Below are 24,153 nucleotides of genomic sequence, written 5' to 3' on the forward strand. Positions count from 1 at the left end.
CCCCCACTCCCACTCTCACCCCCCCACTCCCACTCTCACCCCCCCCCCCCACTCCCACTCCCACTCCCACTCCCACTCCCCCACTCCCACTCTCACCCCCCCACTCCCACTCTCACCCCCCCACTCCCACTCTCACCCCCCCTCTCACCCCCCCACTCCCACTCTCACCCTCACCCCCCACTCCCACTCTCACCCCCCCACTCCCACTCCCCCACTCCCACTCTCACCCCCCCACTCCCACTCTCACCCCCCCACTCCCACTCTCACCCCCCCTCTCACCCCCCCACTCCCACTCTCACCCTCACCCCCCACTCCCACTCTCACCCCCCCACTCCCACTCTCACCCTCACCCCCCACTCCCACTCTCACCCCCCCACTCCCACTCCCCTCCCCCACTCCCACTCCCACACACAATTAATTTGTTTTGAAGACTTTTTTCCTTTTTTTTTTATTACAGATGATATTGTGAAAATTGTTAGTGTCAATAAATTTTACCATATTATATAAATATGGCAGCATATTTCAGACTTTTTTCATATTCAACATGTGACAATATTAATTGAGTTTTGTATTTGCAGCAGCATTTCCCTGTGACTACGCATAATTCTAAGTGATTTCTGTGTGGAAGTGATTCTGAAGCTCGTGGCTTCACAAGCGCCAGTGTTTTTGACTCAGACTAGGAGCTTCCAGAACTGCTGGAAAACACTAATCCTCACATTTTAGTGCTTCACTGCTTTAACACACCCATGGTGAGAACTCAGGGGTTGTTAACAAGCTGAGCAGCTGGTTTTCCAATATCATCTTATGGGTTGGGAAGCACAGCGTTCCTGCGCCTCCTAATTAATCAATGAAACAGGATTGCAGAGCTGGAGCGGGACAATAAGGAAGTGCAGTTGCAAATGCGTGTTATTCTGTTTTTAACGTGGAGTCAAACCGTTAGGACAATGAAAGTCAAATGTCACAAGCACTTAGCTTTTCCGTTTTATATAGATCCAACTATTATACACAATTTGATTTGAATTTGATCTGTGTTTTAAATATTTCACAGAAATGCAATTGTAAATACACAATTTCAGTAGTATGTTCAAAATTTGAAGTAAGTCCAGAATATGCTATCATAGATAAACACACAAACTCAAACAAAAACAAAAATCACAGAAAAATCTTTGATCTACAGTTTATAAGAAAGCCATGTAAGATGAGATATTGGCTGCCTGTGCTCTAATATCAAACCCAGTCGTCTGTGTGACCTCCAAGCAGAATGTTTACTAGTAAAACTTTCTTTTTGAAACGCTAAAAGATTATAAATAAATAAATGTTTGACTACGTCACTCAGATCCATTCAGCCGTACTGAACAAATGGGAAGCCAGTCAAATTCTGCTGCACCAGTTTAGCATCTTCTTTCCTTAGAATAACAGATTTGAGAACTCTGCTGTGCATGCTGGGACATATTTAAAATGTAAGATTTTACCTGAAATATCAAATTATCTGTATGTCACTGTAAACAAAAGTATATCAAAGAAAATGTCAAAGAAGGTGACATCCATGTAATATATGCATGCTTTTATTAGACCACAGGCTGCCTCCTACTGAACATCTAGGTGCTTTTAATAAAAAAGAAAAAGTATGATTATTATAAACTTGTGGCATTTAGAGCTCCTCACTCTCAGCAATATGTTCATCTTGGAAGGTGGTAAATATCATGGGACATTCTGGTTTAATGTTTACCAGTTTATCTTCACCAGTTAGTGCTGCGAAATGACTTCCAGTAAGTGGCGTTTTCCTAATCGGTGGGTGGACCCACTGATGCCAATGGGCTGCAGAGGAAACAAAAATGAGATTCATGGTTTTGTAAGGACAGACATTTGTGTGAGAAACTGTTGTATGGTTGATTTATTTAGTCATTATAATGTGACACTGAGTTAAACTAACGTACCAATCAAGGAGCATCTCACGAACGACACGGTGGTTCAATATTAACTGATTTATGTGGCCACACCTGTTCACTGAGTACTTACAGCAGCTTGACTGTGACTCAGTCAGTCTTATTTTAGTTTTGTTAGATATACTATATCTGCTATATGATGCTGTGTGTGGTGACTTTTCATTGTCCAGTTTACATTTATACCCATCACAGGCTTTCATTACAAAAAAATAAAGAGCTTGTATTTATTTAGTAAAATAGAAATGATCTAGTTATAAAAGTAGAATTTGGCTTTAGTTTTGAGATTTGTACCATAAATAATGTACATCCATCACACACCTGCACAAAGACACCATTTTGAGTTGTGTTAAGAAAATGAGCGTATTTCACTGGTCACTTCAAATGCCACATCCGTGCCATGATACTCCGCCCAAGCTGGCATCATTTCTCGTCACCAAAATACCGACCGCAAAAAGGAAAAATACCTTTGTGTCTAAATAAATGAGAAGCTCTGTAGCGTTGCACCACTTTCACCTTCATGAAAATACGGCTGATATTATATAATATGTTATGATAAAAGAACAACGAATCATGTCAAAACCTACAAAGGATACATCAAAGACTCACCATAAATGTCAAGTCTGGCTGTGCATGAAACGATACCAGCCTCATTTTTAGCAGAAACTGTATACCAGCCAGCATCCTCTTTCCTGGTTGGCTGAATAAGCAGGCAACCGTATCCGGTGGCATCTTGGTGCAAACTAGGTTTAAAAGATTACACAGAGTACACTGTTAGTAGGACGCTTAGCAATTGCAGTTTAGATGTTTCATAATAACTTATAACTTCAAGAAAATATATAATACATAAAGAAAAAAAAAGCTCATCTCTTAGGAAGAGAACAACACGTAAAAGAGCTTTTATTTCTCATTTTATTTTTTGTTTTTCTTTTCAAACTTGCCTAATTCTTTCCTTGGAGTCGGAGATGGTGTCATTGTCTTTCTTCCAGTAAAGCACAGGTGGGGGCATACCCACTACCCGGCATTCCAGACGGACTGGGCTACCCTCTGCGATGCCTGTGTTCTGCAACTTTTCCACAAACTGTGGGGCTTGTTTCATCTCTTTCTCTGAAAAAGTTATATTTTAGTTCATATGAAGCGTCGAGAAATCAAACTACAGATGGGTCTCACACATCAAAGAAAAACTTTAATACAGAAAAAAAAAACTTTAATACAGGTTTGTAGACCTGTGGGAAAAGTTAATAGGGTTAGAAACTGTGGTCAAATTCATACGTTCTATGACCACGATCCTCTTGCATTAGTGCCATATAATGAAACGCAGTGCCTTGCACAAATGCTGACGCTCCTGGTAAACATGAGCAAAACTGTAAAAAAACATTTCTTATTCTTTTGGTCTTTTACATAAAATATTAACAAAAATCTATCCTTTATTAAAAATACAGTCACTGGAAGAAAAAGCTAAATATCGTGAAATAAACATTTTTTTCTGAGATTTATAGGCACCGAAGTTATTGGGACCCCTTAATTTAGTACTTTATGCAGCCTCTTTTTGCAAAGATAACATCTCGGAGTCTTCTCCTCACTAATGTTTAATGAGACTGGAGAATACGTGGCAAGAGATCTGAGACTAGTCGTCCATAGAGTTTCACCAGATCCTTCCAATTTAAGGTCATCCCACAGGTTTTCTATGGGGTTCAGGTCAGCAGACTGGGATGGCCGTGGCCAAACCCTGATTCTACGCTCAGCGACTCTTTTTTGTGTTGAATTTGAGGGGTGCTTTGATTTGGATCACTGTCCTGTTGGAATACCCAATCCCAGCCCTGTTTAAGTTAGATTTTAATTTATTATCTGCTACTTGATGGAGTCTATGATCCCAAGGCCTTTGCAGCCCCACAGCATCACACCACCTCTGGTGTTTGTTGCCAAGAAGCTCTGTTTTGGTCACATCTCACCACTGAACACTGTAGCATGAAAGTTCCAGTAGTGTTTGCAAAACTGTAGGCATTTTGAGTTTGTTGAGACTTTCTTCTGGCTAGCCTTCCAAAGAACCTACTGGTTGTTCCAACAACTTACTGGTGGTTATGCAGGTGGCATCTGTTTGTAGTCTGGGAGACGTTTTGACCGCGGGACCTAACTAATGTCTGCAGTTCCCTAGCTGCGTGGGGTCAATATAGACAAACATCCTATTCCTGAAAGGTTCTTAACATCTTTAGTTGCTTTACGTTTTATTTATTAAATAATAATGTATTGCCCTGATAGTGGAAATGGTCATTTCGGTCAGCTGTTCAGCTGCTCTCTCGTAAGAATATATCCTTTTGTAGCTCAATAACCTTTGAACACATCATCGATGCATTCTGTGGTGTTTCTCATACTTGTGGATGACTAAGGGAATTTGGCCTGTGTGTCACCTCATATTTATACCCCAGTGGAACAGGAAGTCTAGGCTAATTAAATAAATGTTCCTAATTGTTTAGGTGAAGTTAAAAACAAAGTGTAAATGGGAATATACTTTAGATTTCACTCATAAAGAGAACCCAAAGTTGTAAAGGTTATGTTTATGTGTAGATCATGTGTGGAGAAATGAATCAGATCCCTTGCCATATGTTCTCCAGTCTCATTAAGCATTATAGGAGACTCAGAGTTGTTATCTTTGCAGGAGGCTGCACAAATTATTAAATAAGAGATGCCAACGATTGCAGCACATAGATTTAAGAAAAATATTTACTTCATGAGCAGATTTTTTTTCTTTCAGTAAATTGTGTGAGTTTTATTAATATTATGAGTAAAAGAGCAGAAGGATGAGCAATAAAAATGCTTCTTACAGCCTCGTGTTTACCAGAGGTGCCAATATTTGTGGCGGGCACTGTAAGACCAACAGTTCCTCAGGTGAATTAGCTGTTCTGGCAGCTCGTGGAGCCCAACACCTTACAGGACATTTTATTTTGGTTTTCCCCTTAATCTGTCAGCCATCTGGAGTGTTTGGGGTGTGCAACTCCTTCTTTGAAAGATAACATCCATGTCTAGATACTCAGTTTACGATTTAACGGCAAAACAATAAAGCCAAACAAGTAATTACTTAGTGCTTTGACTCACTGCTGCACTACTGATCTGACACATTTCAGGTCAGAGCAGATCCGACATCATTACATTTAGCCATTGCCTTTTTTCCTGAATGTGCCTTGTTAGTGTTTGTAAAACATGCTTTTCACCTTAAAAAAATATCATGTAAAATATGACATTGTGACATATTAGTAGGAACCTCTTTTGTCTCTGTAGCTTCCTCTTTCAGTTGTGTGTTTGTGCTGTGCACATGCCAGTCCACTAGAGGGCAACCTACGCTTAGAAAGACTCAGGCTGAAGGTAACTGAGCTGTATGGACATGGATATGGAATATTCTACTCATTTCATGAATTTTAATTTTGCTTATACTGAGAGCTAGATAGAGCCTCCAATACTGAATATGTTGTATTAATTAGAAATGTTAGGATTTGAGCCTTTATTCAACCACACGTTACTTTGATCACCCAATACTTAAATTCTGCTACATCATTTTCTCTGTGCAAATGTTTCCCCTGTGCACTGCTGTGTTGATCCAGTGACTCCATCTGTACAGACTGTAATTTATAGTTAATCAGTGAATCTGTCTTTACAGTTAATCTGAAATCAGAAGTGGCCGTGTTGATGCACCTGGTCATACCAAGCATGACTCATCAAACTGTTCCACTTTAACCTGTAAGAAAACCCAGTTGTTAAACGGAAGCCAGAGGCTAAACTGCAGCCTAAGCTGATAAACAGTAAGGCCATTTGTTGTTTCATACATTGCTGTTGGTTGGCACTGTAATTATTCACTCTGTGCAGTTTTGTATTAAAAAAGCAGTCAGGTGGATCAGATTGTGAGGGGAGGTACTGTTTCTTTAAATTATTCACAATTACTAACTAGCTATGTATGAATGCATTAGACACAATTACCTTATAGTTTGTTTCTAACAGTGTCCAGACACACTTTATATTTAGTAAGTTTAACTTTAATCGCGCCCATTGGTGATGAGATGAGTTGGAGTGCAGTTTGTAATCCAGAGCTAATCAGCCAACATCAGTCAGAAGTAACGTCTATAAACTTTTGGGCGTATAGTGATATTGACAGGTAGTGGACAGTGATAAACATTTACTGAGTCATCATAAATGTTTAAAGTGTTTGAGTCACGTGATTTTTGCAGTGCCAACTGCTTATTTGTAGGGTATAAGATTAAAGGTTAAATAGATTAAAAACAGACTAATCTATTAATAGATTAGATAGATTAAACAAACACAACACGAACAGAATATATTCAACATATAGACAAATAGTTTGCGTGACAATCTGGAAAAGGCAAGTTATTTCAAACTTACCAACAACACCGAGAGTAAGGCACAATGAACTCTGTCCAGCTTTGTTGGAAGCAATGCATGTGTATGTTCCTGCATCGTCTTTTGTGAGAGGATCAATAACCAGAGAGTGGATCCCATTTTCTCTCACCAGCATCCGATGAGTCAAATCGGGACAAATTGGTTTTCCATTCAGAAGCCAAATAATTTCGGGATGGGGCAGTCCACTTACCTGAATTACAGGGAGATTTTTGGTGAGGATTGTCCAGAACTGTAAAAATCATTGCCTGTGTTTGTGGAATGAATGTGTTCTGTACCTTGCAGTCTAACCTACAAAGTCTGCCCTCATGTGACACCATGTCTCCAGGGGCCTGCAAGAAGTGAGGACAAAAAAACCTCTCTTCACAAGGCTCGCCCTCCTCCACCTGCTTGACACGGGTTTTCACCCTGTGGTAAGTGAGAGAAATGTCAAAACAATGAAATAGTAATATCTTTCCAAACGAGTCTCTGAATTAAACCTGAGCTGATTAATGCAGTTGTACCAATATGATTTTGTTTTGTAGTCTAGGAAGTATTTAAATGATGGAGTAATCCAACAATCACAGTCATTCTGACTGATTTCACACATTAATTCACACATTTGATTTACAAATTTTAATGAATGTAAACAGACTATCATGTACCTACATATTTAAAAAAAGTAACTATGTAAATTACAAAGCCTGAACACAAACAAAACCTATTTAGTCATCTTTAACAACATATCCCAAATAAATATAAAAATGATGAGCAACATCTACAATTCACATTCATCAATAAGTCGAGTAACATAGAGGATAGAAAAAGCAGTAATGACCAGTCCTCGATTAGTCTTAATCCTAAAATAATCCTGGTATCTCTTTTTTTTAGATTGTGGACGCCAGTGTGAAAACAGAGAGCCCGAGCGAACTGAGGCTGCTCTGTTCTCGCCTTTCCCTAAAGGAGGTGGTGCCCAGTGTGTTGAGGGCCTGCCGGTAACTAGCACAAGGCGCTCCATGAATAACGTGACAGGCTCTGTTTTGTCCATGTTCTGAGTGTGTATGCAGCTCTTATTCACGTACAGTAAGCAGTTAAAGTGCTGAAAAGGAAAGGAGACGTCATTGCCGTGTAGAGGAGTGAAGTGAAGGGGTGGGTGAAGAACAGGAAATGCATTACTCAGCAAAACAACAGCGCTGAGAAGATGGGCGGGAACTTTAGTATATTAGCAGTTTCTCCTGTGACTCTAATTTAAATCAACACTTTTATTGTGAGAAATCACTGTTTAATAAACCATCGGACTTTTATGCAGTTTATGTACATGATGTCATGACGTTTGCTAGTATCATGAATATTTGGCCTGCAATATTAAAACATTAGAAAATAGGAAAAACACAAATTAGCGTAACTCACCTCTGCGAATGGATCATGGGCCTGTTTCTCATAAGACCCGACTGCACAATCAGATGACCTGAACAACTTATTCTTCCCTAAAAATATTTATGGACAGATTAGACTCCTATATTACTGCTGAGGGTGCAATGTTGAGACCCAGATTGACAAAGTGTTAATAGTGACCTGAGGATTTGCTGCCATCACGGTATAATTGCCATCATCATCATTAGTAGCAGCCTCTATGTATAAAGAGCAAGTGCCATCACCTTCTCTTATTCTTTTGAAGTGTCTGTTTTTCTTCAAGATCTGTTTTCCATCCTTAAACCAATATACCTGAGTAGGAAGAACAAAAACACAAACACCTTTAAATGATTTGATTAATGATGTGTTTACATTAAGCAGTTAATAAAACAAGTGCTTTTATGAAGAAACATAGAATGAGTTCTTATAAATCAACAGTCTATCAGCAGCCTTTGATATAAAGGCAGGATTGTATTCAAGACAAATGACTAGACCTATTTATACAGTAATAAATAAACAGCAGTAATAATAACTACACAATGTGCACCTCAGACTGTCTCATGTTAGAGTGGAAATTAAAATAAAAAACGTGTAAATAAAATATAAGATCATACAGAACCTGCAATCATATCACCATGTCTGTTTCTTCTCTTTAGATGATGAAGGCTAAAGCCACTTAACACTAATAGCGCCTCCGCTAGAGAAATGTCAGACTGCTAGACTGAGCTCACATCTACACGCTTACATGTTTTAGAATGAGGAGTTTCTATTTTTATAATAGAGGGGGCCTGAAATACCACGTAGGAGTCTTTAGGAATATCTTTTCATTATTTTACAACTTGAAATATTTAATATTTTATAATAAGCTGTTAAAATATATGAAAGAAAAAATGTAAAAATGTAAAAAAAAATGTAATGTATACATACAAAGACCCCCGTTGGTCACAGTTGTGTTTTTGTTTTCATTCTTGGGCTCTGCCCCTATTTTTCCTGGACACCTTCACAGCCGCCACAGAGACTCGTTAATATCATCAATTACATCATGAGCTCAATTTACTGAGCACTGATTGGTCAAACCAGGAGCTGCTTTTTAACTACATATAATACTGGGCTTCCTCGAGGAGGAGAGGCTTGGAGATGGGTAAACACACACACCAACATCCAGAACATCACTGTGTATATATGTATGTGTGTATGTATCTTGGGTGCGTAAGACTTTCACACAGTGCTGTATATTTTTCTACTTTTTGAATCATCGCATAAGGTAATACAAAAGCAGGATTCAAAAGAATTCAAGCATTTAATGAAGTTCTGTAGGATCATATGGTAAATGTATATGACTTTGTGCATCCCGGTTGCGTAGCGGTAACTCCACGGCCTGCCGATCGGTATGGTGGCTGTTTGAACTTGGCTCTAGGTCACCTAGCAGTCGTGGGCTGGAGGTCAGGGAACCAGCCCTGTGACCGGATCCCCTCGGCTGACGGTCCATGACTGAAGTGCCCTTGAGCAAGACACCTAACCCCCAACTGCTCCCCGGGCGCCGTGGATAGGGCTGCCCACTGCCCCCTAGTGTGTGTGTGTGTTCACTAGTGTACCTTGTTTTTTGTTGTGCAGTGGTTTTAAGCATAGAATAATAAATCTAAAAAGAAACAGTGCATTGCATAACAAATCCTTAATTGAAGAACTGTAGTTGATTAAACACAGTTTAAAGTACAGTGATAGTTTCTTGTCACTCAGGTATTCGATATCTCGTTGATATAGACTATTCTAATAGACATAATGCCAAGCACATATTTAGCAAAGCCCATTTGATATCTGTCCATGTATAAAATACAGCATAAAAGCTTAGAACTGCCTACCTTAGGTATGGGAATTCCAACCACTTTACAGGTAAACATGACAGGAATTCCTTCCATGGCCCTGAAGTTTTTCAGCTTCTTGTCAAAAAGGGGGGCAATACACTTTCCTGTGGGAACTTCATCGTGCTGTATCTCATCGTCTGATTCTTCAACTGGTGTTCTCTCCAGACGGAATTCAATCTCACTCATCAGCCTTTGTTCAAAGTTAGAGACCTTGTATTCCTAAAATATACAACAAATGACTAAGAATGTGCTTGATCAACATTTCCTTTCTGCTTTGTACAATGAAAAACGTTTTCCCTGACCTTTATTAGGCTTTAATCAGGAAAATTTAACACTATTAATGAAAAAAGGGAAAAGCAACAGGTTCTCGTTCATCATATTAAAAATAGTTATCTGAAAAATCTAATTAAAATAAACCATTTATCTTACCCCACTTACCCTAATTGTGGCCTACCAGCCAAGACATGATTGGTGTTCAGATTTTGCTTCTTTAGTTTTGGACTAGAGCTATGAAACTAATGATGTCTGATGTCCTTTCCATAAACACATGACCATGGTTTACTGATGTTAGCAAACTGACATATTTAAATCTTCCATATAGAAACATTACATTTAATTTCCATGTCATTACAAACTCTGACAACTTTCAGCTGTTTCTGTCGTTTTTCAATTGGTTTTGAAATGCAAGTAAAGCATTGTTGGTGAGAAAGGGTCACAAGAGCCACACCTGTTCAGTCCTTTGATGTCTTAGTAATGAAGGGGCTTCCAAAGAATTCTACAAAAAAGCACGGCCCTCACAGTTGGCTGCATCCTTGACTTTGAAAACGGCCAGTGAATTTGAAATGACTGCCACATTCAGCTCCATTTTCCTCAAGTCACACTGGGTCCTAAACCACATTGGAAAGTCTGAAGTACTTGAGAGCTGGACGCCTTTTGAGGGAAATATGTAGCCATATTTTTGGAAAAGATTTTGGGAAACCATAAACTTCCATACTTGTTGCATGTAGCTCCAGTGCTGAACTAAAGAAGCAAACTTCAGTCGCCCAACATGGTTTTCACCAAACCATCCCTGTCAGTGTGGTCCTAAGTTTAGGTTTCAATAGCGTTACAGAGACACGTCTATAAAAGCAAGAGTTCTATTCCTTCTCCACATGACTGATCCATGAAGTCTCCTATAGAGCTGAAATAGAGTAACACAGTTTACATACACTCATCAGGCAGAACATTATGACCGCCTTACTGTCCACTTTATCAGCCCCACTGACCGTATAGCTGCTCTCTGTAGTTCTACAGTTACAGACTGTAGTCCATCTGTTTCTCTGATACTCTGTTACCCTGTTCTTCAGTGGTCAGGACCCCCATGGTCCCTCACAGAGCAGGTACTGTTTGGGTGGTGGGTCATTCTCAGCACTGCAGTAACACTGACGTGGTGGTGGTGTGTTAGTGTGTGTTGTGCTGGTGTGAGTGGATCAGACACAGCAGTGCTGCTGGAGGTTTTAAACACTGTGTCCACTCACTGTCCACTCTATTAGACACTCCTACCTTGTCAGTCCACCTTGTAGATGTAAAGTCAGAGACGACAGCTCATCTGCTGCTGCACAGTTTGTGTTGGTCATCCTCTAGACCTTCATCCGTGGTCACAGGACGCTGCCCACAGGACGCTGCCCACAGGACGCTGTCGGCCGCATATTTTTGGTTGGTGGACTATTCTCAGTCCAGCAGCAACACTGAGGTGTTTAAAAACGCCAGCAGCACTGCTGTGTCTGATCCACTCAGACCAGCGCAACACACACTAACACACCACCACCACGTCAGTGTTACTGCAGTGCTGAGAATGACCCACCACCCAAACAGTACCTGCTCTGTGAGGGTCCATGGGGGTCCTGACCACTGAAGAACAGGGTAACAGAGTATCAGAGAAACAGATGGACTCCAGTCTGTAACTGTAGAACTACAGAGTGCAGCTATACGGTCAGTGGAGCTGATAAAGTGGACAGTGAGCGTAGAAACGAGGAGGTGGTCAGAATGTGATGCCTGATCTGTGTACTTCAGATGATAAACATATACCCAGATACACCTAAACTATAGACAGCATACTGTGCTGTCGCCTCACATGCAGTACAATAAGGCCGGCCTGATTTATTTGTGATAATACTTGAATGTTTATTCATTACATTTGCGTTCGTTTCTCTGTTTGGTATTCAAAGGCTTTTTTTTTACAAAGGCTGGCAACTCCATCCAAAATATTAAAATTCAATGATTTCAATGATCATTGTGATTTGATTATCATTAACCAAAGTCATATTTGAAGGAAAAAACAACAAAAAAACCTTTAGTCACATTTTATTTGAATGGTTTCCTATAGATGACCTACAGTCACTTCAGTTATTAACAAACTTTCTAGTAATGGGTGATTATCAGCAGTGTTACTGTAAGGGATCTGGGGATCTTGCCCATCAAACTATATTTTTTTCAATAGTATTAAAGAATCAGAAATATGACCGTTACAGGAGTGTTATTTTAAAAGTGTTCATATATGCATGAATTATGGTGAGTCAGTTATAATTAGATTAGATGTTTTTGTGCCTTGAGTTTATTTTCATAACGTCCAAGGCCGTTATTATTATTTTCGCTGGGGTGGAATTTCTTTAATTTCTCATCATCTTGTTAAAACTTTTCCATTTTTAGCATGATTTTTGTCTTGATTTCTATTTTTCATATTTTCCTTAATTATCATAAAATTGTTTTGTCCAGTTTTGTTTGTCCATTTTTCACAATCTGACATTATGGTAAGGGGAAATTTAGGGTTAGATTTCATTGAATTTAATTTCCATTACATTCAACTTCAAATTCAGATCCTATTAGTCATTTGTTGCATGTTATTTAAAGACAGACTGAGCATCTACAGTATTCTATCAAAATAAAGTGTTACAAAAAATCTAAATAGTATTTTAAATGGAGTTAAAAGCTAAAGAAACTTGAGTTTCCCTGCTGCGTAGTTCAGACTGCATGCTGATTGACAGCGGCAAGGTAACACTGTTCCCTCTCTTTGGTGCTTCTGTTTTCTGGCAGTAGACAGACTTTCAATCTGTGTGATAAATTATGGAGGTTAAGTTTAACCATAAGTGTGGTAGTGTTAGTAGCAATTTGGCCAGTCATCCAAACACCCTCATCATTTGCTAAATAACTACAGTACTGTGGTTAGGTGCATAGATTAGGCAAAGGATTATTAAAGAAATATGTGCATTTGTAGAAAAGACTTCATTAAAAGTTAATTTACTTGCATACTCTGTTCTGCAACATCAGACACCCAGTGATAATAGTGAGACACAGAACCATCTATAACACTTTAGGCTGGTGTATCTTCAACTTATTTTGGCTGTTGTAGATTAAACATGGATACTTGAAGCTTAAATTCTATGTTTTACTTGAAGCCTGTGGCAGATTTGACCTTGCAGCAGTTTAACAGGGAATTTCAGGAGAGAGGCCTGGTTTTCCAGTTCTAACAACCCACTCATTAGGCTGCCACCCATATTCTCAGTCAGTGATGTATCTAGGACTTCCAGAAGGCCTAGAGTGACGTTTTTCTCACAAAATTGGTCCCACCTAATGGAAATGATTGTGATATATTGATTCCTTGTCAATTGTCAATGTGTAATTCATACTGATGGTCAATCTGATGTGTTAGGACTGCTCTTCAGGCCTTGATGTCCTAACCAATAGGAGAGCTTGTTTAGCTATTATCTTCCTAGATACCACAGAGAAAAAACATTTCCTAATTTTTCACTGGGCATTTAATTTAACCCTTGTTTCCATCCAAAACTTAATAAAACACGATTAGGACTGTGATACTTGTAGACATAATTCTGTTGAATAGAAATGTGACTTTTTTTAGTTCCCAGAAATCATTATGAAATCAACTTGAAGGCCTCTGCAAATATGTAAGTATTGTGATGCTACTGCCCTTTTATCTTCACTAAATATTGAATAGCAAAACTTTATAAACAAAAGTCACCCTTACTGCTGAGACAGCAGTACCCATGGTGCTCTGCGCTTGCTGCTTTGCATGGCCAAGCATCCACAGCTCGTCTCAGCAGCCGAAAATGATCTGAACAAAGTCCAGGCAAAGAGTTCCTGAAATGATGCCCCCTCCCCTCCTAATCACCATGCAAAAGGGGATACAGAGTGTCCACTGTCCCAGCAAACACACGTAATGCAAGCATATGCTTATGTGCATTTAAGCTCCAACTCTTAGCCCTGACTGACCACACCATCATTGTGCCTCGCTTCACTGCTTCCAGTCTCCAGCCATACCACACATGCCACCATCTAAGCATTGCCACCAGCAATTTCTCATGGTCAGCCATCATCCTCTAGCTGGGCACCACTGTCAGCACTGTTCCTCTCCTGCAGACCTTGGCTGGACTCTTTTCCATCATTTTGGCACTGAGTTTGTCACTCCCCACCAGTCTGCAAGGGGATGACCCCACTAAACATAGTGCTTTGAATGAGTGCTCGTTTGCTGACACAGCAGAAGGGGAGACCTGCCGGTCAGTGCAGCTGAAGAGCCGTGCTGCAGAGTAGGTCAATTCCAGCAACATGTATCCAGTCCATGATGACCACTAGACCTACCCAACCTGCCCCAAAGCCCAGCACAGAAGATCACAAACAACACGTATATACATCCCTGAGCCCACAACAACTATTTACAGATTAAAGTCTCTCTTACTGCACCACCTGCTCCACATGGCCACGCCTCCCGTGCATCCATCGCCAAATGAGTCGGGAGCAGGACAGGGCAATATTTTGATCTGTAGTAACGAAAGATGCGTTCCAGCAACAAATACTTACGTGACACACATGATGCCATTCGAATTATCAGTGGATGTGGGGGTGCAGATTATGTACAGTGCAGTACAACATGACGAGTAATATTTAATATTCATAACCCATGAAGAAGACGGTGTCCTAAAACCTGGATAAACTGCAAATATAGGTAGAGATGAAGAAAACAACAGCCATGGAGATGTTTCCGCTCGATTCTCCCGTTGGAGAGAATTATCTGCTTAGCTGATTGGATAATGCTAATTTCCCTTAGCATTCCTATGAAAATGTAAAGGTGGTGTGAAGTTGTATGATTTACCATATAGAATAACAATGTAAAAATGGCTCCATGAGTTCACTGAGTTTCAAATAACTTCAAAGCTAACAGAATGTAAAACATTATTGTTCTGTTAACTTACTATTAGATATTCAGTGAATTCAAATTTTTAAGTCAAATCAAAATCAAATCAAATTTATTTGTGGCGCTTTTTACCGCGGATGTTGTCACAAAGCAGCTTCACAGAATTCCAGTAAAGACAGAGTTTAGGCTTAGAGCCCTACGTTTACATTTCCCCGCCCATGTGTGAGGCAAGGCAGAGAGCCAGAGACAGCCTATCATTCCTGTAGAAAAGCTGAGCGCCTCCTCCCGCAGCGGCAGAACGCTACAACACTAAAGGCTGTTACTAACAGTGCTTTTTTCTTAGTTGTGATCTGGTTATAAATCTTGATAATCCATGCAGATCAAATTAGCTGAAAAAGCTGAAGCACTATATTAGGTAAAAGCATTTAAAATGCCACAATAGTGCCACTGAGCAGAGCAGTACTTGGAATGGAAAAAATCTGCTGTACCTCATCAAAGTTAATGAGAGTTGCTGTTGGAATGTTTGGTCCAACTGGTCTGCTTGCTTCCCCCCCATAAGTCAGCTTCTATGAAGGATAGGGATGAAGGAAATGAGCATGAGCAGGCTTCCTAAACGCAGCACCACAAACGCATGACCGTTACTGCGTCACTCAGGTATAATGTGGACTTACGTGACAGGTGACATACATTCTCAGAAACCCAAAGTGGATGAGAGAGGACATATAATAACCAGAATACAGTTTAGAGACCTTCAGATATCTTAGATATGCAGAATATAGAAAACCTCATGAGCACACGGACAGTTACACACTATACTGCTGTGGATGTATCAGCAGTTATATCAGGAATATTCCGTTACAGGGAATTTAAGTTAAATTTGTAATATTAACACCTGTGTGGTGTTCTTGTTGTTGTTACTCAGTGGTGTGATGGACCCACTGCATCATTATTATTTTTTTAATTAATACAGCCATAATAACTAAAATAACGTAAAATACCAGATGTTTAAAATATCACAAGTGACCAATGTAGGGTTCTCCTTTAGCAGTGGTAGCCAGTTAGCAGCCTGTCCATGCTGTCCACCCTCACATACATGCACACATTTACACACACACACACACACACACACACACACACACACACACACACACACACACACTACTTTTGTTAAACATTGATGATGGGTCCCACAGGCCCGAACACCACACAAGGATTAAACTAATAAGTAAAAAATAAGCCTGGTCTTAAAGGAAGACCAAATAGATCTGTGTTTTAATGGAAAGGTGGGTTCATATTACTGGCTGAAATTTATCACATGCTGGCCTGTCATGTTTTGTTAAAATTTAAAATGCATTAAAATATTCTAATAATGATGAAGTAACATTCTTCAATAAATATAACTAAGAATTAATAAACTTAGCAAGAAAGTCATTACAAGGATCTAAGGTTTAGGTTTGGTTTAAACATTTGTCTCATTGACCAAGCCATAGAGTACAGTCACAGTTTTACATTAAAGCATAGTCTAAAGCATATTAACTACACATAATCAGCAGTAGTACTTATAGTTGAAGTCATAAGTTTACATACACTTAGGCTGAAATCATTAAAACTCATTTATTGATCTAAACAGATTCTACGTCTATGAACTACGGTTTCAGCATCGTGATCAGGTTTTCTACTTTGTACATAAAATTCCAGTTGGTCAGAAGTTTACATACATTAATTATTGTGTTAAATAGCTTGGAAAATTCCAGAAAACTACGTCATGGCCTTAGAAGCTTTTGCCACCATGGGAAAATCAAAAGGAATCAGCCAATGCATCAGATATAGAATTGTAAACCTCTAGGACATCCTTGAGAGCACACTTATACCACATTCATCTGATAATATGCCGTTTGCATATTAAACAACATGTAAACAACATGATGCACGTTGTCAAAGCTACTGTGCTTTGTGACCAACTGTGATCTATCCCTTTTCATTCCTTTTAACTCTCGATGAAACTGGAGTCAGCTTCTTGATCATGTTTTCCTGTTTTACCTTAAACGTTGCAGCAGTTACATTCCTGCACCTCAGCTTCTTGCTCCTCCTGCACAATATCAGCAGGAAAATGCGAATAGGAAGATAACTCTAGCATTGTCAACTCTCGGAGGTCTCTCCATCATTGAAATGTTCCTGCCTGATCAAAGAGCTTCTTTTTCAGTCTTTCTAGTTTCCTTTGTTTTTCATATCTTCTCCTCTTTCACTGTTTCTTGACTATCTCTCCATCTTGACCACGCATAGAGTTCAGCACATAGCCCCATCGCTTCCCCCATCCTGTGCACAAGCACAAACACCCCCTGCTGCTAAATGGCTGGAATAGTGCTGTGTGGCTCGGGACACTTTGTTTATTTCCCATTTTCAGAGGCAGGTCTGCGTTCAAACACTGACTTTTTTCCAGTGCGCATGCAGAATACTGAGACAGCAGAAAATAAGCAGATGTTCACTGAATTTGACAAAAAGTGTATCTTGCATAAGAGGACCTTTAAGGTTGACCAGATAATTAGAAAAATGTGACGTGCCCTGGCCAATCAAGTTTCATTTCACATCTTTAACTTTGGACATTTTCACCTTTTAGGCACTTTCTAATACCTAAAGTTTCAAAAGTATTACTGATGTTTCCAACAGTAAAATCAAGTATCTCTCTCTCTCAATTTTACTTCAAAATTAAAATAAAAAAAAATGTTTAAAAAAATTAATCCATATCGTGCACTGCAGTGATCCAAGCAAATTCTCAATTACAAGTATTTTCATAGGCCTCATTGTGCTAATTTGTGCTTGTATTATTTGAATGTCTTGGGTGATAGGGAGATTGATAGTTCAGCATGTTTATTTAAATATAATTGTAGTAATTTAAGGTGTTATTCAACACACGAATGTTTTGCATATAGAATAACCATTTAAAATAAAATTCTTAACATAGTTAATGCTATTTTCAACACATCTGTATAAAACACAACATTGCTCAAGTTGTGCAAGCAGCGAACCAAGTGAAACAAGTCACTGAATTGGTTCATAAACTTCAAAATTTCAACATTTTCTAAAACAACCACTATTGCAACAGAAATACTTTCCTACTTTGTGAATATATATGTGTATATATACTTGCATAAATACACACAGATATGAGGCTGTTTAGGCCAAAATTAACTAACCTTTTACAAAACTCTCATACTCACTATTAAACCCACTCACACTCACCATCAAACCCTCTCACACTCACCATCAAACCCTCTCACACTCACCATCAAACCCTCTCACACTCACCATCAAACTCTCTCACACTCACCATCAAACCCTCTCACACTCACCATCAAACTCTCTCACTCACTGACAAACCTGTCACACTCACTATCAAACCCTCTCACACTCACCATCAAACTCTCTCACACTCACCATCAAACTCTCTCACACTCACCATCAAACTCTCTCACACTCACCATCAAACTCTCTCACACTCACCATCAAACCTTCTCACACTCACTGACAAACCTGTCACACTCACTATCAAACCCTCTCACACTCACCATCAAACTCTCTCACACTCACCATCAAACCCTCTCACACTCACCGACAAACCTGTCACACTCACCATCAAACTCTCTCACACTCACCATCAAACTCTCTCACTCACCATCAAACCCTCTCACACTCACTGACAAACCTGTCACACTCACTATCAAACCCTCTCACACTCACCATCAAACCTCTCATACTCACCATCAAACCCTCTCACACTCACCATCAAACTCTCTCACACTCACCATCAAACCCTCTCACACTCACCATGAAACTCTCTCACACTCACCATCAAACTCTCTCACACTCACCATCAAACTCTCTCACTCACCATCAAACCTTCTCACACTCACTGACAAACCTGTCACACTCACCATCAAACCCTCTAACACTCACCATCAAACTCTCTCTCACTCACCATCAAACTCTCTCACACTCACCATCAAACCCTCTCACACTCACCATCAAACCCTCTCACACTCACCATCAAACTCTCTCACACTCACCATCAAACCCTCTCACACTCACCATCAAACCCTCTCACACTCACCATCAAACTCTCTCACTCACCATCAAACTCTCTCACACTCACCATCAAACCCTCTCACACTCACCATCAAACCCTCTCACACTCACCATCAAACTCTCTCACACTCACCATCAAACCCTCTCACACTCACCATCAAACTCTCTCACTCACCATCAAACGCTCTCATACTCACTATTAAACCCACTCACACTCACCATCAAACCCTCTCACACTCACCATCAAACCCTCTCACACTCACCATCAAACTCTCTCACACTCACCATCAAACCCTCTCACACTCACCATCAAACTCTCTCACTCACCATCAAACCCTCTCACACTCACCATCAAACTCTCTCACACTCACCATCAAACTCTCTCACACTCACCATCAAACTCTCTCACACTCACCATCAAACCCTCTCACACTCACCGACAAACCCTCTCACACTCACTGACAAACCTGTCACACTCACTATCAAACCCTCTCACACTCACCATCAAACCTCTCATACTCACCATCAAACCCTCTCACACTCACCATCAAACTCTCTCACACTCACCATCAAACCCTCTCACACTCACCATCAAACTCTCTCTCACTCACCATCAAACTCTCTCACACTCACCATCAAACCCTCTCACACTCACCATCAAACCCTCTCACACTCACCATCAAACTCTCTCACACTCACCATCAAACCCTCTCACACTCACCATCAAACTCTCTCACTCACCATCAAACCCTCTCACACTCACCATCAAACTCTCTCACACTCACCATCAAACTCTCTCACACTCACCATCAAACTCTCTCACACTCACCATCAAACCCTCTCACACTCACCGACAAACCCTCTCACACTCACTGACAAACCTGTCACACTCACTATCAAACCCTCTCACACTCACCATCAAACCTCTCATACTCACCATCAAACCCTCTCACACTCACCATCAAACTCTCTCACACTCACCATCAAACCCTCTCACACTCACCATCAAACTCTCTCTCACTCACCATCAAACTCTCTCACACTCACCATCAAACCCTCTCACACTCACCATCAAACCCTCTCACACTCACCATCAAACCCTCTCACACTCACCATCAAACTCTCTCACACTCACCATCAAACTCTCTCACACTCACCATCAAACTCTCTCACTCACCATCAAACCTTCTCACACTCACTGACAAACCTGTCACACTCACCATCAAACCCTCTAACACTCACCATCAAACTCTCTCTCACTCACCATCAAACCCTCTCACACTCACCATCAAACCCTCTCACACTCACCATCAAACCCTCTCACACTCACCATCAAACTCTCTCACACTCACCATCAAACCCTCTCACACTCACCATCAAACCCTCTCACACTCACCATCAAACTCTCTCTCACTCACCATCAAACTCTCTCACACTCACCATCAAACCCTCTCACACTCACCATCAAACCCTCTCACACTCACCATCAAACCCTCTCACACTCACCATCAAACTCTCTCACACTCACCATCAAACCCTCTCACACTCACCATCAAACTCTCTCACTCACCATCAAACGCTCTCATACTCACTATTAAACCCACTCACACTCACCATCAAACCCTCTCACACTCACCATCAAACCCTCTCACACTCACCATCAAACTCTCTCACACTCACCATCAAACCCTCTCACACTCACCATCAAACTCTCTCACTCACCATCAAACCCTCTAACACTCACCATCAAACTCTCTCTCACTCACCATCAAACTCTCTCACACTCACCATCAAACCCTCTCACACTCACCATCAAACCCTCTCACACTCACCATCAAACTCTCTCACACTCACCATCAAACCCTCTCACACTCACCATCAAACCCTCTCACACTCACCATCAAACTCTCTCTCACTCACCATCAAACTCTCTCACACTCACCATCAAACCCTCTCACACTCACCATCAAACCCTCTCACACTCACCATCAAACCCTCTCACACTCACCATCAAACTCTCTCACACTCACCATCAAACCCTCTCACACTCACCATCAAACTCTCTCACTCACCATCAAACGCTCTCATACTCACTATTAAACCCACTCACACTCACCATCAAACCCTCTCACACTCACCATCAAACCCTCTCACACTCACCATCAAACTCTCTCACACTCACCATCAAACCCTCTCACACTCACCATCAAACTCTCTCACTCACCATCAAACCCTCTCACACTCACTGACAAACCTGTCACACTCACCATCAAACTCTCTCACACTCACCATCAAACTCTCTCACACTCACCATCAAACTCTCACACTCACCATCAAACCCTCTCACACTCACTGACAAACCTGTCACACTCACTATCAAACCCTCTCACACTCACCATCAAACCTCTCATACTCACCATCAAACCCTCTCACACTCACCATCAAACTCTCTCACACTCACCATCAAACCCTCTCACACTCACCATCAAACCCTCTCACACTCACCATCAAACTCTCTCTCACTCACCATCAAACTCTCTCACACTCACCATCAAACCCTCTCACACTCACCATCAAACCCTCTCACACTCACCATCAAACTCTCTCACACTCACCATCAAACCCTCTCACACTCACCATCAAACCCTCTCACACTCACCATCAAACTCTCTCACACTCACCATCAAACCCTCTCACACTCACCATCAAACCTCTCACACTCACTGACAAACTGTGAGCTGGAATTCACTACAGGAGTCTCTAAAACTCAGCTCCCTGGTGTCACGCAGTCGTTTTAAACTTTTAATCTTTAACCAACTTCAGATAACCTGTAACTGTTATTTAAATTATTTGAATCCTATCATTTTATTTTATTTTATTAGGCTGATTAAAATCTTAATTTCATTATTTGATCATAAGTGTATTACATTTTACTTCTTTAGTTACTTTTTACAATATTTTTACTTTTGAATTTTTGTTTGCGTTATCTAACCTGTAATGTTGTCATACTAATATATCATCATTGGCCGTGTTCAAATGCAAAGATATTTGCCAATCCGATCGAACACGTTCCGATTACAGACTGAGGTGTTTATTCTCACTCTACTCAACAATGCTTAGTGTAAACGTTACCATGACAGCGAACATCACGTGAGTCCAGTCAGCGTGAGATGAGTTTCCAGTTTCCCGTGTTTGTGATTTTTAACTGCTTTAAAATGACGTCAGACTCGTCAGAACGTGCTCTGACACATAAGCTGGACGTCCGTCCCACCGCCGTCTTTTAAAGACCAGAGCATGAACTTCGTCTCCTCTGCAGACCAGTTTCTGCTCCGCCGTGTTGAACGGTATAAACTCTCACTGTGACGCGACGCACATGCAGAACGGGCTTAAACTTTCCGATAGGGAATGTAATCGGATACAGACGTTTACACGGATATTCTTCTTCTATTTGACGGGTTATTTACAGGATTACCCACCTCAATCATTCAGACAGAAATTGTTTTCTGAATGGCCTCAATAGGATTAGACTATTCTGATGGAGATGTTTACATGGATTTATTAAATTCCGATATAGCTATTAGTCGGATTATTAACGGATTATCGGGCTGCATGTAAACGTGGCTATTGTAGGTTTCTAACAGTGGTCACTGACATTCATGTTTTTTTCATTGTAATATGCTTAGTAGTCAGCAATTTTCACTGGTAACAGTGATTGATTTTCATTGATCTATTTCTCGTTGTTATTCTGATAAGCCTGTAGTCCTCAGTTATCATTAATTAGTATAAATAGTTCTTTCCAATGACAGGCTAGTTTGTTTTTTCTTTTCTCTATATTCTCATGTATTTCAGGTGACTAGAAAATTTCCATGGATAATCTGTCCATAGTTGCACTCTGCCTCTCTGACAGGGTGTAAGAGCACTTTACTGATGGCTGCCTTGTTGACTGACCTAAGGACAGCACTCTGGGTTTTCAGCAAAACTGACTCATGTCAAGTTATGTCATCTATGCATTTGCCATTGTAGCCAGTCAAAGGTGCTGTATATTTCTCCAAATCAGTTGAATCATCATAGGTAGCAGCCTTTATAATATGTTCCAATTTGTGTTCTTAAAGCAGTCTTGAAGTGCAGAGAATGTACCCCTTCCAGGTTCTCACCTGTTTCAGAATTAGTTTGGCAGGCTTGAACAGAGGATTGTATGCTGGAATTAGTATAACAGAGACGTAGTCTGAGCAGTTAAAGTAAGGCTGGGTACAGCCTTGTATACGCTGTGGATGTTGAGGTACCAATGTGAGGTCCAATATGTTTACTCCATGAGTTACACAATCAACGTGCTGGTACAATTAAGGCAGGACGAACTCCTGACTTGCATGATTAGCCTCCTGCTACAGGTCTTCAGGGTGCACAGTCTGTAGGTCACTGCTCTATATAGTTCACTCAGCACTTTCCTAATGGAACTGGGCAGAATATACAGCGAACATGGTAGAAAGCTCTGGGGACATAGAATGGCCTGGTGTGCGGTTAGGCCAGCTAGCTGAATGACCACATCTGACCACATCTGCAAAATAGCATAAAATCTGCAATCAGCTTGAAGGATTTTAATGATTTTTGCAAATCATTAACCAGATAAGCTGCTAATTAGCTATGTTTATTTTTAAAACCTAGCAACCAAGAGAAATTCTGTGGGGGTCAGGCAAATGACGTGAAACAACAGGCTCAAATATTTTGACTTATATACTCTTGGACAATATTTTTATTATTATTTTCAAGTTCCATAGTACTTTAAAATGGTTTAGTTTCTATTTTATGCATAGTGGCACCACTCTCTCTGCATACCATCCGTGTTGGTCATGGTTAAGCATATACCATGGATTTAGGAATTTGGAATGGTAATAAGACTAAAATGCTAACATGCCATCATTACATTATACATTCAGCAGACGCTCTTATCCAGAGCGACTTACAAGAAGTGCTTTGTCTGTCTAGAGAACGTCTCTCTGCTAGTTACCAGTCGGTTAGAGAGAGAGACGGTCCTGAGCTCAGATACTGATAGAAACACAGTCACTGATACAGAGAGAAAAGGAGCAGAGCTGAACTCAGAACTCTGAGCCATTCAGTGCAATACAATAAACTACAACTAGCATTAAAACTATCATTAAACAGGCTATATTACTGTCACCATTTTTGTGTAAATTGAGGCCAATGGTATGTTACAAAAATGCCCCTACAACATAGAACTATCAGCCCTTCACTGTAGGGGTCAAGCATTCAAGCCTGTACCATTTTC

At 40.4% G+C, this 24,153-nt stretch overlaps 1 protein-coding gene and 1 long non-coding RNA gene across 5 annotated transcripts in view; one reads left to right on the forward strand and one right to left on the reverse strand.

The window, feature by feature from the left end:
• Positions 1–1,549: 1,549 nt before the first annotated feature.
• Positions 1,550–24,153, reverse strand: part of mypn (myopalladin) — a 97,163-nt gene continuing 74,559 nt past the window's right edge. For 2 of the 4 annotated variants that reach the window (XM_017722822.2, XM_017722821.2), the window contains exons 14-22: positions 15,275–15,352; positions 9,599–9,820; positions 7,902–8,051; positions 7,737–7,813; positions 6,626–6,755; positions 6,333–6,540; positions 2,885–3,050; positions 2,553–2,686; positions 1,550–1,818 (exon numbers count right to left, since the gene is read on the reverse strand). In XM_017722822.2, coding sequence (XP_017578311.2) covers positions 1,652–1,818; positions 2,553–2,686; positions 2,885–3,050; positions 6,333–6,540; positions 6,626–6,755; positions 7,737–7,813; positions 7,902–8,051; positions 9,599–9,820; positions 15,275–15,352 — 1,332 coding nt within the window. In that variant the 3' untranslated portion in view covers positions 1,550–1,651. Of the gene's footprint in view, positions 1,819–2,552; positions 2,687–2,884; positions 3,051–6,332; positions 6,541–6,625; positions 6,756–7,346; positions 7,426–7,736; positions 7,814–7,901; positions 8,052–9,598; positions 9,821–15,274; positions 15,353–24,153 lie in introns of those variants that run through there. The other 2 variants (XM_017722823.2, XM_017722824.2) reach the window with 2 other exon arrangements.
• Positions 4,651–7,336, forward strand: LOC108442667. Its single transcript, XR_001859067.2, has 4 exons — positions 4,651–5,303; positions 5,596–6,562; positions 6,676–6,760; positions 7,218–7,336. It is a non-coding gene; the product is annotated as an uncharacterized LOC108442667 (long non-coding RNA).

Source organism: Pygocentrus nattereri, chromosome 5, assembly GCF_015220715.1.
Source record: "Pygocentrus nattereri isolate fPygNat1 chromosome 5, fPygNat1.pri, whole genome shotgun sequence".
NCBI lineage: Eukaryota > Metazoa > Chordata > Actinopteri > Characiformes > Serrasalmidae > Pygocentrus > Pygocentrus nattereri.